The sequence below is a fragment of the Electrophorus electricus genome, chromosome 4 (genome assembly GCF_013358815.1).
Source record: "Electrophorus electricus isolate fEleEle1 chromosome 4, fEleEle1.pri, whole genome shotgun sequence".
Classification (NCBI taxonomy): Eukaryota; Metazoa; Chordata; class Actinopteri; order Gymnotiformes; family Gymnotidae; genus Electrophorus; species Electrophorus electricus.
In genome coordinates this window covers 23,844,066-23,857,956 of record NC_049538.1, presented here as the reverse complement: position 1 = coordinate 23,857,956, position 13,891 = coordinate 23,844,066, and the positions used below count along the sequence as shown (strand labels likewise).

The window sequence follows — 13,891 nt, the reverse complement described above, 5'->3', positions numbered from 1 at the left end:
CCTTACAAATAAGTGTCGTGTTTATCTCTCTCACACATACAGCAACTTATACAACATTATACAACTTAAAATAAACTAGAAGTAGACTGGAGTTTTCAAGGACTCTCATTGGTCATGTCTCTCAAGTGGCTGACTCTCACTGTCAGTCCATTACGCTCAAACATTATGAATAAATGAATGCAACAGGATGCTTCTAAGCTCTTCTTCCCAAAGATAGCAGTACACATATATACCCATGCACTACCACCACAGGTCAAACCTCTTGATGGTAGTCTTGTACGGTATGCTCATGTGCCTGTCACTCTGAATGACCCCCGAACCACTTTAAATATATGTTTATTTACTGACTCCCTCCCTAAACAGAAACTCCACTTAGGGTCAGTTGGAATATTCTAAGTTTTTGTTCAGTCTTAGCTGTCTCTTACAATAACTTCTGTTGTGTGGTACTGACCCAGTATCTTATGTTAGCTTGCATTTTCTGACTTTCTGCTGTCAGTGTGTGTCTTTGCGATCACTTTCTCACAAATCAGAAACACAAACATTGCTATGACACCAGAATTTTATTTTTTTTTGCATCCACAGCTTTACCAGAAAATACACACAAAAAACTTTTCAATCTTGTTTTTTGTGCATTAAATAAAAACTGATAGCGAGATGATAGAAATGACATGAAAGCTGACCGATAAATGGTGACCAGTAAAACTGAGATTGCTGAGGAAATCTTAAACAAAGAACAGGTTGTTTTTTTTCTCCTAACCTTTGCCTCACTTTTACACGTGCACACAGTCATACGTACAAAATATACAAGCGTCTCACTGGCCTCCTCCAGCTGCATCGAACATCTTTTTCCTGCCCTCCATGCCTGACATGGCCTCCACGTTCTTACGCCAGTCACCCACCTCAGATGTCAGCACCTACGGATTACATACACAAACTGGTTGAACAGATAAGTGTAAGATATACGTACATAGGGCACGTGTTGTCAGGAGAACGCATATGCACATGTTGCTTGGCCAACTAAATGTATATATCTCTCAGGCTCCTAACATCCCCTATTGCCCAAGTCTGCCCTTGCTGTTTTTCAGGAGGGGACTGAAGGAATTGGGAGGAATGGTGGAGAAATGGTGCAAAGCTAGTGTATTCAGGAGAGCACATGCACACATAGGTGGCCAAGTATAAGTATGTAAATGTATTTTCAGGTTTTCTTTTCTACTGGGATGGAGCTGTTTTATTTATTGTTTGTTTAGTTGTGTGTGTGTGTGTGTGTGTGTGTGTGTGTGTGTGTGTGAATACCTTCTCTTGTTTAATGTCCTCTTTCTTTACTGATTTGAGGTTTGCTCTAAGGTCCATAGAACCCTTGTGCTTGGAGCCCAGCAGAGCTCTCATCATCTCATCAGCAGACACACGCACTTTCCTCAGAGCAGGTTTTTTGAATTTGCCCCCAAGATCCTGTACTTTCAGTTTCAGCTCATGAATCTGTATTCCATGCGCGCACACACACACACACACACAAACAGATGGTGATTCCACAGAGCAGTAGAGTTTGTTGCAGTTCAGGGGAAAGGACAGCATGCCACTAACTTCTTTGTTGTTCTTGTTGACTTTGGCTTCAAAGTCATATCTCTCCTCATCCACCACATCAATTTGTGCATGAAGCTGTTTGCACAGTTTCTGCAAATATAAATGAAAACGAACCATTATTGATGTGTGTTTTGTCTCCAATTTAAAATGTATTTTTGGTGACCTTTTTGGGACCTTTTTGAGGTCTTTCTCAGATACTCGCTCTCCTGCACCTCACTGCTGGGGCTGCTCTCGCTCACCTGCAGTTCTTCCATTGCAAAGCCAGACATTTGTAAGGAGGGGAGCTTCTCCCCCAGGTAGCGCACCTTCTCTTCGTCTCGATTCACCTTCTCCTGCTCCAAGTCTTCCATCGCTCTCTGCAGTAGCAGGATCTAAAAAGACACATCCCCCCACCCCCATTAAAAAGCACACGTGGGATACAATGCCCCCAAATAAACATGCCCCATACGATAAATAACATTAATACCCAGACATATATATAGGTCTGATGAACATAATATAGCTATATGCAGGAAGACCTTACCTTCAGAGAGAGTTTCCTTGAAGCTGAGATTTTACATTTAGGCTGAAATAGAGGGAGAGAAAAAAGAGAAAATAATTACAATATCTATTTACACTGCCATCAGTTCAGTTTCTAGACATTTCTGTTACATTTCTTAGTAATGTGAATAAAATGATTAATTACTATTCATTTTAATAGAACTTAACCTGATTAAATTAATGCCTAAATCTAAAAGAGGTGTGTTCGGCTAACAGGACCCTTTAAAGAGATCCGGAGCCTGCATGGATTACATGAAAAATCATATCCAAACAATCAAAATAACAAATGTACAAAACAAAACTAGCTTTTATACTGCAACGTTAATATTCAAATGTAAGCTGTGGGTGGAAGTACCTTAGCCTGCACTCGCGGGGGCATGGGCCTTGGCTCTGTCTGCACAGGAAAAAGGGACTTTAATAAATGCCTACATTAAAAACATTTATTTACAGAATGTGTTTTTAAATATTATAAACACTTACATCACTGCACAGATTTGAACAAACAGACAGATAAGGACAAGAGAAGAAATTAAATGTTAGTGTTTTCAGTGAATGCAAGAAAACCGTAGTAAAGCAAACATTAATGTTTATATGGATATGAATGAAATGAAAAGAATTCTACTGGTCAGTATTAAAAGTTGCTGGTATTTATCAAACATAAAAAACCATACTCACTTATCTTCCATCTTGAAGTCTCTGATAAGGAAAACAAGGCAGGAACTCAAGTGAGTGGGATGACCTAAAAAGTGTCAAATGTCATCTAGCTTCTGTTAAATATTTACTTGTGAAAGGCTAACAAAAATGTAAACTGACATGAGTAAACTGCCGGATAAAGGTTGCAATGAGGAACAAAAATAAATTCCACAGAAAGGTTTGCCGTATCTTGATCATATTTTTAAAGGACGTCCTCCAAATGTATGATGTTTAAACATGTTCTCAGAACTACTAAGCAAAAGAACTTGCTTACTCCCACCTCATTTGCATCTAAACCCTGGTAAACCATATAGATGCAGACAAAGTACAAAACCACAGTGCCAGTTACTCTTTACTTCAGTCTGTACAGTTCTTTCTAAATTGATATATAGAGGATTACAATACCTGAGATGCTGCTTCTGGGAAAAGACGCAGCTACTAAAAGCACAAGGGACAAAGACAATGGGTTTTATGTGTGACAGATGGCAGCTAAATAATTATAGCACACAGGCATAGGAATGCGAATGCACAGACCAGCTGGCAAAGGCTGATGTGTGCATGCATGTGTGAGAGTGTGTGAGTGTAAGAGAAGAGAGGAATGCACTTGCCAAATATATTCCATCATGTGACACAGGGACAAAGTAAAACAAAGTCAAATATCCGCTTTCAGATTGCATTTCACAAAAACTTTGTATATTTCCATAAGCATTCTCACTGCAGTAGAACTGACCCAACTAATACTCAGCACCAAAATAACAGTCAGCAAAGGACAAAACACATACTTAAGTATATCAGACCATTTTACAGCTATACATGATCATAAATGACAAGAAAATCCATGATCATAATGTCCACACCTTATGTACAGCAGACTACACTTCACTCTAGTGAAATAATAATAATACAGCAAACATAATATAGCACTTATCCAATTCTAAATATTACATTAATAGTGCTGAAATGTTATCAAATGACAGTCATATTGCCAGTCCCACATGGAGACTTTTTCATTCCGTTTCATTAAATCTTTAATCAGTTTCATTTCAAGTGTTTATGAAAAAGATTTGCCAACCTTCGTCTTTTAAATGTGATGAATTCAGTCATTTACCCTCAGACCCACACCCAAAGCCACAGCAGAACTAGTGACGACTGGACTTTACTGAGCCTGGCCAATCACTTTCCAGCAGCACAAATAAAACCATTTAAATGCTAGAAGCAAAAGTAACTTGCTGTACGCTGCAGCATTAACAAGTAATAGGCTACATTACGCCATTTATCTAAAAACGTCACGATTACATCACCATACACACAGTTACACCACCATACATTCACCATACACTCAGTGGGTATTCAGAGACACGTGTATGTAAAAAAATATGTTAACAGAAAACTTTAAAAACTTTAAACGGTCTGGCATTTTTAAAAATAAAATTGTTTAGCCTCATTTCACGTAATTATTCTGCGTAATAGGCTATAACTGTTATGCTTTATAAGTATGATTTAGACTTATGATAGAGCCACACCCATCCCGCTCAGTTTGCACATCAGAGGTATATAGGCTATTTATTCAGTAACCTTGCTATGGTCAGTGAAGAAGGTATGCCTGCTCTCCAGATTATGCAACATTGTGCGTCTGTGCCCATCAATCACCGCGTTGACAGATGGCTCGGACAGATTGACAGAGCCTCGTACGGTAATAGTAGTGTCTCTCAGACATATTGGAGTGATTAGGCCGATATTAGTACATTACTACTTAAGGAGACTCGACAGCGTTAAAAACCCTGTGGCTTCATTTAGAACAAAATCCATCAGGCGCACACAAGGTCATGCACAAGGCACACAGAAGTGGAGTAATTAAATGTCAGGTGATAACTTTACAATACAAGGAATCAACTTATGTAATCGGTTTATTAATAAGTCAAACTGGACACGTGTCCGTGTCTGTGCGCATGTGAGTTGACCATTTTGATAACTAAGAATATGTCAGGCAAAGTGCTGATATGTGTCAAATAATAGCAATACGGTTATAAGATTAAAAATAATTAGTTCTTAGGTCACTGATGTCACATTTAGCTCTTGTGAGATATATATTAGTGCAAACTTAACTGGCCCATTAATACTACATACACTGATTCTTTGATAACCAAACAAAAGGACAGTCTTGGTTGACTTAACACTCAGGTTTAGCATAGGCCTTCAAGTGTCTCTGGCAATTTACACATTTCTTTGGCTTCTGCCCTTACCCCGAAAGACCTCAAAAACATTCCTGTGATGCCGTGTTGTCTTTTTAAAGTTGATATTGAAAAATAAAAATAAAATAAAATTGGGCACTGTTTATTTGTAGGTCTGGTTCACAGTGAATGAATAAATTAGAGCAAAACAAGCAACTTCATGAAAAACGATAAACTACTTGACGCTTAACACATATAAAATACGTAATATTTAGTTTAGATATTCGGGACATTCATACAGAACCTAAATTCAGGGTGACTGCGTCAAAAGAGGAATTTTCTACAGTTTGGCAACCTTGATTAATCCCTCCTACCTGTCCTCGTTGGCAAGTAACCTCGATGCAGTGCGTGTTTATCTTTAACTGAAGCTTGCTAGTGGTAATTAGATAATATTCTTACAATTTCGGAAGTACTGACATGATCTTCAAGAAATATGCTGTTTTCTTTAATCTAGTGTAACAGTAATCCACATCTTTTTCCAATCCTTAGTGACAGGAATAAGGTAGCTAACGTTAGGTATTTTAATTCGTGTTATGGGAGGGAAAGGAACCGTAGGCCAATGGACAGATGGTAACGTTAAGTTAAAATGCTGCGGTATTTTGCAGTTTTTTTGAAACGGCGAATTCTGGTGAGTAGTTGTCACTAAATAATAAACAATAAACACGTGTTAACTCAGTAAATATTTAACAGTAATATGCACGTTAAAGATAGTCACGTTAGCTAGCTGTGTTGTTGCTAGCTAACCAGCTAGATAACGTTAATATTGACGGCGCAAGGTGCAGCCTAGCTAACGCTAGCCACGCAGCTAACGAGTGTGTGTGTGCTGTCCACTCTGGAGTCAAACCGACGGATTCTTGCTAGTGTTATTTTGACAGGTCTGACAGGGTGCTGTTTAGCTAGTTAATTATGATGAGAAAATACCTTGGTGTAACTGTTGGATGACTAATAGCCATTAGATAACTGTTACAGATAGCTGGTTAGCTAGATAGCTAAGCTTTGTTAGTGATGACAAAATCATATCTAGCTCGCCTTACAAGTCGTTAGCTAACCTAGCTATCCTAGCTGGCTAACTCTTTAAATCTCACTTACGCAGCTGGGGTATTCACTGTACTAGGTATCTATTTAGCTACTCGACAAGTAGCCTAGCCTGTGAGAGTGTGTGAACGAACGCTAGTTCAACAAAGTGCAAATGCTTGTCTTCATCAGAGGAATTAAGTAAATGAGGCAAATATCATTCAAACCTGTATTTACTTTGTGCGAATCATTATTGCCTTTAAAAGCGATGTAGCCAAAAGTATGTTGACACCTGACCATCCCATCTATAAGTTTGGGCATGAATTTGGAGTTGTCCCTCCCCCTTTGCGGCTATTACAGCCTCCACTCTTCTTGAAAGGCTCTAGACAAGATTTTGGATTTGTGCCCATTCAGTCAAAGGAGTGTTTGTGAGGTCAGGCACTGATGTTGGACTAGAAGGCCTGGCTTGCAATCGATGTTCCAATTCATACTCAAGGTGTTCATTGTGGTTGCGTTCTGTGAAGGTCACGGGAGTTCAACACCAGATTCATCAAGTCATGTCTTTATGGACTTTGTTTTTGGCACAGGGGAGCAGACATGCTGGAACAGGAAAGGACCTTTCCCAAACTGTTGCTACAAAGTTGGAAGCGCATAATTGTCTAAAATATATTTGCATTAATATTAGCCTTCACAGTGTCTAAGGGGTCAAACCCATTATACCTCCTCCACCAGCCTTTACTTTTGGCGTTATGTGTTCTGATAGGTAGCATTCTCCTGGCATCTCCCAAACCCAGATTTGTCTGTCAAGACTTCCAGCTCGTGAAGTGTAATTCATCATTCCAACAAACAAGTTTCCACTGTTTGAGTCCAGTGGCAACATACTTTGCACAACTCTAGTGATCTTGGGCTTGTGTGCCCATAGTGATCTTGGGCTTCCGAAGCACAGCTTCTTGAGTTGATGTTGCTTCCAAAGGCAGTTTGGAACTGTAGTGCAACAGAAAATATACAGTTTATATGCACTGTGTGTGTCAGCACTTAGCAGACCTGTACTGTGAGTTTGTGTGGTCTACCGCTTCATGGCTGTTGTTGCTCCTACCTTGGGGAAAAAAAAATCACAATAATTGCACTTACAGTTACCTGGGGCAGATCTAGCAGGGCAGAGATTTCTGAAAAAGGTCTTGTGGAATCTTACGACACTGCCATATTTAAAGTCACTGAGCTGTTCAATACAACCCATTCTACAATCAAAGTTTGTCTGTGGAGATTGCGTGGCTATATGCTTGGTTTTATACACCTGTTACCAATAGATGTGACTGAAATGCTTAAATCAAGACATATGTCCACATACTTTTGGTAATATAGTGTACTTCCTTAATAAATGCTCCTTAAAACAAAATTATGGCTCACATAAGAGATAGCGGATAGTTTAATGCAAGGTTAACAAGAATGGTGATTAGATCACACAGCCTAGTTTAGTATTTATAGAAAGTTCAGTGATTTTGAGGAGGTCTTCCATTTAAATTACACTCTCAAATACACCTAATCTGTCATGTCCACCTCTCATGGCCTGTGCTGCTTAGCTGTTGAGAGCATTCATGACTTCTCATGGCTGTTTTAAATGCATAGCATTAGTACACTGTTTGTCAGATGCTTTCATGCTTGTGCTGTTTGAATTCAGGTATGGTATAGGTTTAAAAAATGCCAGGGAAACTGAAAGCGAAGGTTGTGGCAGGCCGGCATCTGCCTGTCATGGACCGTGCCAGTGACCTTACTGATGCTTTCGTGGAGGTGAGTGCTCTCTTAGCCTAAACCTCTTTTAGCATTATATACAGAAATCCTTTGTGACACTAATGGCAATACATTGTATAGGTGAAGTTTGGTACCACAACTTTTAAAACTGACGTGTGTCCCAAGTCTCTGAATCCTCAGTGGAATTCAGAGTGGTTTAAGTTTGAGGTAAGACTGGATGATGTTCTTTAGATGATTTTTGTTTATACTGAAATTTCATTCAGTAGCATAGACAATTATTCTGTCTCTCTGGCTCTATAGGTAGATGATGAGGATTTACAGGACGAGCCATTGCAGATAACAGTTCTGGATCACGACACATACAGTGCTAATGATGCAATAGGGAAGGTTTACATCGACATTGACCCACTGCTTTGCAGTGAAGCTGCTACTGTCATCTCTGGCTGGTTTCCCATCTATGACACCATACATGGTGTGTAAGCATACAGCCTCGCTGTTTATTTCTGGGTTACTTCACAGGGGCTCATTACCAGACATCAGTTATGAAGCCAATGCAGAAAAAGTGCCATAATGTCAGAGTTATTGAAAAAAATGTTTACATTTGAAACTACAAATACTCTTAACTCCTTAAACTCTAATTTCCTATTTATGGTTGTTTCATTATGAGTTAAAGGACACCTCTGAAGTCAAGATAGCTTTTGTTTGGTTGTTAAAAATATTCTTTGCAATAAAGATGATTTAAAAAAAAAAAACAAAAAACAAAAAAAAACCCAAACAAACTAAATACAAATTGAAATCTTCTCTGTTTAGGTGATTTGTTACTGTCTGTAACACTGCATGTAGTCTGTGTGGTGATATAGTTTTGCTGTGTGTGTAATTTGGCGTGTGTTTAGGTATAAGAGGAGAGATTAATGTTCTAGTCAAAGTGGACCTCTTCAATGACCTGAACCGATTTCGTCAGTCTTCCTGTGGAGTCAAATTCTTCTGCAGTAAGTCTCCATACCATCTTTCTCACTAGACCTTCCCCTCTTTGCTCTCTTCACTTTCTCGGTTTTCATTCATTGGTTCTTCCCATTTCTCTGTTTCCATTCAGCTCACTGCCCTGTGATTCCGATTGAAAAATCTGTTTTCTCTCTCTCTCTCTTTTTTCGCTTCTTCATGTGACAGCCACATCTATCCCACGGTGTTTCCGTGCTGTGCTCATTCATGGCTTTGTGGAGGAGCTGGTGGTGAACGAAGACCCGGAATACCAGTGGATAGACCGCATCCGGACGCCGCGTGCATCTAACGAGGCTCGCCAGAGACTCATCTCGCTTATGTCAGGTGCAAAAGTTCATGCACCTCTGCAGCCACCCATTTTTCAACTGAGCTTGCCAGAGCTGGCAAGAGAGCAAATTGTGTGTGTGTGTGTGTGTGTGTGTGTGTGTGTGTGTGTGTGTGTGTGTGTGTGTGTGTGTGTGTGTGTGTGTGTGTGTGTGTGTGTGTGTGTGTGTGTCACATGGTGTTGGGGCCCTCTCTCCGCAGGGGAACTTCAACGGAAGATAGGTCTGAAGGTGCTGGAGATGGGCGGTAATGCAGTGGTTGGCTACCTGCAGTGTTTTGACCTGGAGGGCGAATCTGGACTGGTTGTGCGAGCCATTGGCACTGCCTGCACACTCGACAAAATTAGCAGCACATACACAGCCGCCATAGTTCAGAACCTGTCTAACTCCTCTCCATCAAAAGATATGAAAGAGTGAGTGAGCACACCTGCGCTCAGAAATATGCACAAAGTGCTTCAGCCTTAGCAGGTGGACCAGATACGGTCTCTGTTTAAATGTTTGTTACAGTGGGAGATCACCATATCCCTCATTGACTTTTTAAAAGTCATCCAACAATGGATCTATATACAGCCATACTTGTTAAATCAATATAAGTGCATTTTTTAATAATGGTGTTATTTACCAACCAAAAGTAACTGTAGTAATTGATTTGAAATTTAGCTTCACAGAATGCATTGATCAATTTTACCATCTTCCTGTCATGAAATAAGCTTTTTATAGGCTAGGCAGGGATGGCTTTGAAACAGTAGGAGAAATCCAGTGCTCTCACGTTGTATGTGCGGTAGCTCGCATTGTCTGCGTGTGAGAGGGTTTGTTTTATGAGTATGTTCTACTGTAATACATTCTCAGCACACAAACACTCCACACCCCAACCCCTCAAAGCCCCCCTCCCTAACCTGCACGGTTTCTTTACCTCTCCTTTCCACCAGCTTCATCTGTCCCCTTCTCTCCCTCTCCTTTCATCTCCCTCTCCTGCATGCTGCTTCTTTCTCACACCCGTATGATTGCCATGGTGAGGTCCGGTGAGGTGTTGCAGCTGTGCCATCCCACACTGACTGTTTTGCGCTCTGATTTTGCCCGTCCTTGGGGAGTGAGTGTGTGAGAGTGAGTGTGTGTGAGAGAGTGTGAGAATATTCTATTTCTCCAGCAGGGCACACTGTCCTGCTCCTTTTTTTTTTTTTGTTCGCCAGTGTCTGCTGGACTATTCTGTTTGTCTGCTTGCTTGGATGATTTTGTCATTGTGTATGTTTGCACTCTGTGTGAGTGTTTTATATTTATTTATGCACTACACATCTGCATATGTCTGAGTGTATGTACATGTATATTTGTGCCTTGTGTGTCTGTGTATTGTGTATAAAACACATCTGCATATAAGCGCATGTGTGTACAAGTAGGTTTGTATGTGCCTTGTTGGTCCGACTGTGTGTGTGATGAATGAAACGTGCGTATGAGCATATGCACATGTAAGTTTGTACGTACTGTGTGTGTGTGTGTATGTATGTGTGTGTGTAGCTCTCCGCAGGCTGTCCCTTCTGCTCTTGGATGTCGCTCCACTCACAGCAGTCCGGTTCACAGTGCAAGCAGTCGACTCTCACAGGGTTTCTCCGTTTCCGTACCAACACTGCTGTTCGCCGGTATGAAAAACAGACACAGGAGCTCAGAGGGCCCCAGAGCCAGGCAGTGTAGGCAGGTACCCCACGAGCCCATGAACCCGCTATGACCCTGCCATGACCTTGCAGATCTCAACCACCCCATCTTCATTGGACAAGATGGCTGTGAACTCCCCCGACTTCCCCTTCAGCTGCCAAAGCAACCTATTCTACAGCTAAGGCCTGCCCCAAATTATGCTGCTGACTAATCAGTGGGCTGCCTTCAAGATGCCACTCACACAGTGTAGCCAGTCAGATGTCTAGGCCTGGCTGCTGTGTTTAGCTTTTATGTGTTCGCTTCATTACTTGACAGGAATGATAAATTTATCAATTTGCCCTACAAGTTTAGGCGGGTGGGGGAGTCCATTAAGATTATATTTTTCCTTGTGATTTTATCAGAGGGTTGTGCTTTGGTTAGCTGAGCATTGTGCTTTGGTTAGCTGAAACAAATGCTTTTTCATCTCATTGCTTTGTGTTGTCACTTTAGTTTTTGGTATTGCCTGTGTTTCCCCCCTCTTTGGTTTAAGTCACATTGGTTGGTTTGTACTGTTTGGTGTGCCTGGCTCTCTCTCCTGGACACTCTCTCCTGGACCAAGCCCCACGGCCCTCCTGCTCAGTGGCCAGCACTCTCCGTCCCTTCTCAGCTTTTTCTCGTTTTTCTCTCAGCCTTTCTCCCTCTCCCTCCCTCGCACCATCACGCACATGCACACGCAAAAACACACACACGTACAAACACCCTGTGTGTGGAGGGAAAGTGCATGGGCACGCAAGACTTAGCGTGTTCCTCCTTGCTCTGACAGGGCGGGTTTTGGGGAGGAGGCCCCTGGCGTTCCATTGTCCTCAGGACCCCCCACCCCTCTGCGAGCCCAAACCTTCTCCTCCTTCTCCCCCTCCAAGTCCTACAGCCGCCAGTCCTCCTCCTCGGACACGGAGCTGAGTCTGACCCCCAAAACCGGTAAGAGCATCCGCACCCCGCCGCCATACCCTCTACCTAACACTCAGTGCACACCTGCTCACTAGTGTCAAAGCAGCAGTGAGCTTAGGCTCTTTCCTGACCCCCCCCAGCCCCACCTCTGCACCATCCCGACTTCTGGCTCTCAGGTCAGACGCAGAGAGCGAGAGGTACCGCTCTTTACTTCTCATTCTTTGTGTTTGAAGTTGTTTAATCATGCTGGTTTGGTTTTGTTGTTTGTTTATTATTATTATTATTATTGTTGTTGTTGTTGTTGTTGTTGTTGTTGCTTTAATTTTAGGTTAATCCATGCCCCTTCTTTTGTGTGTATGGATTTGTGAGAGTGTAATTTAAAATTTTGTTTGTGAGTAAAATTTTGTTTTAACAGGTGAAATACTTTGGCAGTGTAATTATTGGAAGGTTATAAGTGTAAATTACATTGTTACATAATGAAGTGTAAATTTTAGGAAACACAGTGAGGAGCACCCCCTTCTTCTTTGCTACAGTAATCCCTAATCAGTTGACTCCCAAGTGATATGTCCTCTCTAATTTTAAGGCACTTCCCTATGATTTGATTCCATTCTAGATTCTAGAATTCCATTAAATGCCTCATGTTTAATTCCACATTCTTCGTGTTTAAATCCTCCGATGCCTTCCTCTTCAGCGTTTTCTTTCAGTCTGTCCTTCTCCCTCTGTCTCTCTCTGGCCTATGTCATAAGTAATTTTGGCTTCATTTTTGCTTAATTTTCACATTATCTCTCCATTCCTTATTTTCTCCGAAACTCTCTCTTTTCCTCTCTTCTGCTGTTCTCTTCATTTCTCTCAGCGAGGATTTGTCTGTCTCCCAGTTCTCCTATCCATCAGTGTAAGTCTTCACCCATTCCCACTACTAAGGTCCCCAGGAGTACAACTCCTCCCCCTCTCCATGTGAGCCAGTCAGACACAGCCATGCTGAGAAAGAGCGTGTCCTTCAGTGAGGACCTGCTACTAGTGGCCTCTGGTAGGACATACCCATCCTGTCGTTGTCACCGCTTGACCCCAACTTCCCTGATTGCACGTAGTATGGCCACCTCAAATTGACCATTTACAGGAAATCATATTCTGATTTGGAGAGTCAACTAACAGGCTTTTTTTTGTGTGTGTGTGTGTGTGTGTGCATGGCTTTGTGGTCATTCCCATTATTAGAATGAAATGGTTTTGCTGTGTGGTTCAAAAGCATTTGTTTTAATTAACAAAAGCATGTAATTGGAAGTGTTTGTGTTCAAAACCCTCTCATGCCCTGAGAAAGTAGACCAGATTCACCACGACTCCCAAGGTCTTGTCGGATTTGCTGCTGCTGTAGAACCTTCCAGGGCTCAGTGGTCAGGCAGTGAGACTTTTTCAAGCTGATGATCTAGTCCATGACTATGCATGCTGATGCCTACTTTAATCAACGTGACACCAATTCCTCCATGGCTGATGTTTAACAAGGGAGTAAAGGGTTCTGTAGTACTTGCTAGAGGTAATGGCGGACTTTAAACGCTCTGATTATGGACGTTCTCTACACAAAGAATTGCCAAAAGGTCATTCCGTTTATATTCCCCTTAGATCCAGTTGGGGCAATTTCCAATATAGTCCACAGAGGCCTTCAAGTTGAAATGAAATGATTTCGCTCACTGGACTTGCATGATCATACTGACTATAAAATAATGAGGAAATAATGAGACTTTTCTTAAAGACAAACTGCTAAGCAGCATTTATATGCTTGTGTTTGCCATTATAGAATTGTGCACAAGTTCATGTTATGCATCTTTCCTCCCTCTTTCACAGGCATGGGCAGTGGGGGCAGTGCTGGCAAGGAAGCGGGGCCTCTTAAAGCACTACTGAGACAGCAGACCCAATCAGCATTGGAGCAAAGGGTACGCACACACACACACGTGCATCAAATAATGCCTAGCTGGGACAAGCCCAGTAACTCACTTTTTACTCTGCCAGTTTATCACTGGACAGCAAAACGTGTCATCATCCTATGAGACATTTGTTAAAATTGGGGGGGGGAGATGTCTAGATGGGCCATGTTTGGAGGGGTGCAGCAATCTTTCTTCCTTTTTTCAGTGTTCAAGACCTTCTTTGTAACTGCCCCCCTCAAACTGGCTTCAGAGCAGAGGCTGCTCCCTTCCC

The 13,891-nt window shown here is 41.7% G+C and overlaps 2 protein-coding genes across 27 annotated transcripts in view; one reads left to right on the top strand and one right to left on the bottom strand.

The window, feature by feature from the left end:
- Positions 1 to 541: 541 nt before the first annotated feature.
- Positions 542 to 3,933, bottom strand: tnni1c (troponin I, skeletal, slow c). 2 transcript variants are annotated; one of them, XM_026999477.2, is made up of 10 exons: positions 3,887 to 3,933; positions 3,220 to 3,252; positions 2,797 to 2,817; positions 2,602 to 2,605; positions 2,477 to 2,515; positions 2,105 to 2,146; positions 1,821 to 1,952; positions 1,582 to 1,671; positions 1,294 to 1,476; positions 542 to 914 (listed from the first exon to the last, which is right to left on the bottom strand). In XM_026999477.2, the coding sequence occupies exons 1-10, from the start codon at positions 3,916 to 3,918 to the stop codon at positions 813 to 815; spliced, it is 678 nt and encodes a 225-aa protein (XP_026855278.1). In that variant the 5' UTR covers positions 3,919 to 3,933; the 3' UTR covers positions 542 to 812. The 2 variants fall into 2 exon arrangements, with proteins under 2 accessions (XP_026855278.1, XP_026855279.1); XM_026999478.2 differs by having other exon boundaries at positions 3,220 to 3,249.
- Positions 3,934 to 5,364: 1,431 nt separating this feature from the next.
- The window catches only part of c2cd5 (C2 calcium dependent domain containing 5), a 21,745-nt gene continuing 13,218 nt past the window's right edge, over positions 5,365 to 13,891 (top strand). For 8 of the 25 annotated variants that reach the window (XM_026999464.2, XM_026999455.2, XM_035524945.1 and 5 more), the window contains exons 1-12: positions 5,365 to 5,673; positions 7,738 to 7,847; positions 7,929 to 8,015; positions 8,109 to 8,280; positions 8,702 to 8,797; positions 8,976 to 9,131; positions 9,333 to 9,543; positions 10,643 to 10,816; positions 11,580 to 11,734; positions 11,845 to 11,901; positions 12,558 to 12,731; positions 13,541 to 13,629. In XM_026999464.2, coding sequence (XP_026855265.2) covers positions 7,758 to 7,847; positions 7,929 to 8,015; positions 8,109 to 8,280; positions 8,702 to 8,797; positions 8,976 to 9,131; positions 9,333 to 9,543; positions 10,643 to 10,816; positions 11,580 to 11,734; positions 11,845 to 11,901; positions 12,558 to 12,731; positions 13,541 to 13,629 — 1,461 coding nt within the window. In that variant the 5' untranslated portion in view covers positions 5,365 to 5,673; positions 7,738 to 7,757. Of the gene's footprint in view, positions 5,674 to 7,737; positions 7,848 to 7,928; positions 8,016 to 8,108; positions 8,281 to 8,701; positions 8,798 to 8,975; positions 9,132 to 9,332; positions 9,544 to 10,642; positions 10,817 to 11,579; positions 11,735 to 11,844; positions 11,902 to 12,557; positions 12,732 to 13,540; positions 13,630 to 13,891 lie in introns of those variants that run through there. The other 17 variants (XM_026999472.2, XM_026999471.2, XM_026999469.2 and 14 more) reach the window with 9 other exon arrangements.

Excerpts from the sequence above, each read along its gene's own strand:
- tnni1c (XM_026999477.2), bottom strand. The coding sequence starts at position 3,918 with ATGACTGAATTCATCACATTTAAAAGACGAAG. Across the intron at positions 2,818-3,219 it reads TCCCAGAAGCAGCATCTCAG|AGACTTCAAGATGGAAGATA; the intron begins GTATTGTAATCC and ends TTTCCTTATCAG. Across the intron at positions 915-1,293 it reads AGGACATTAAACAAGAGAAG|GTGCTGACATCTGAGGTGGG; the intron begins GTATTCACACAC and ends TGTAATCCGTAG.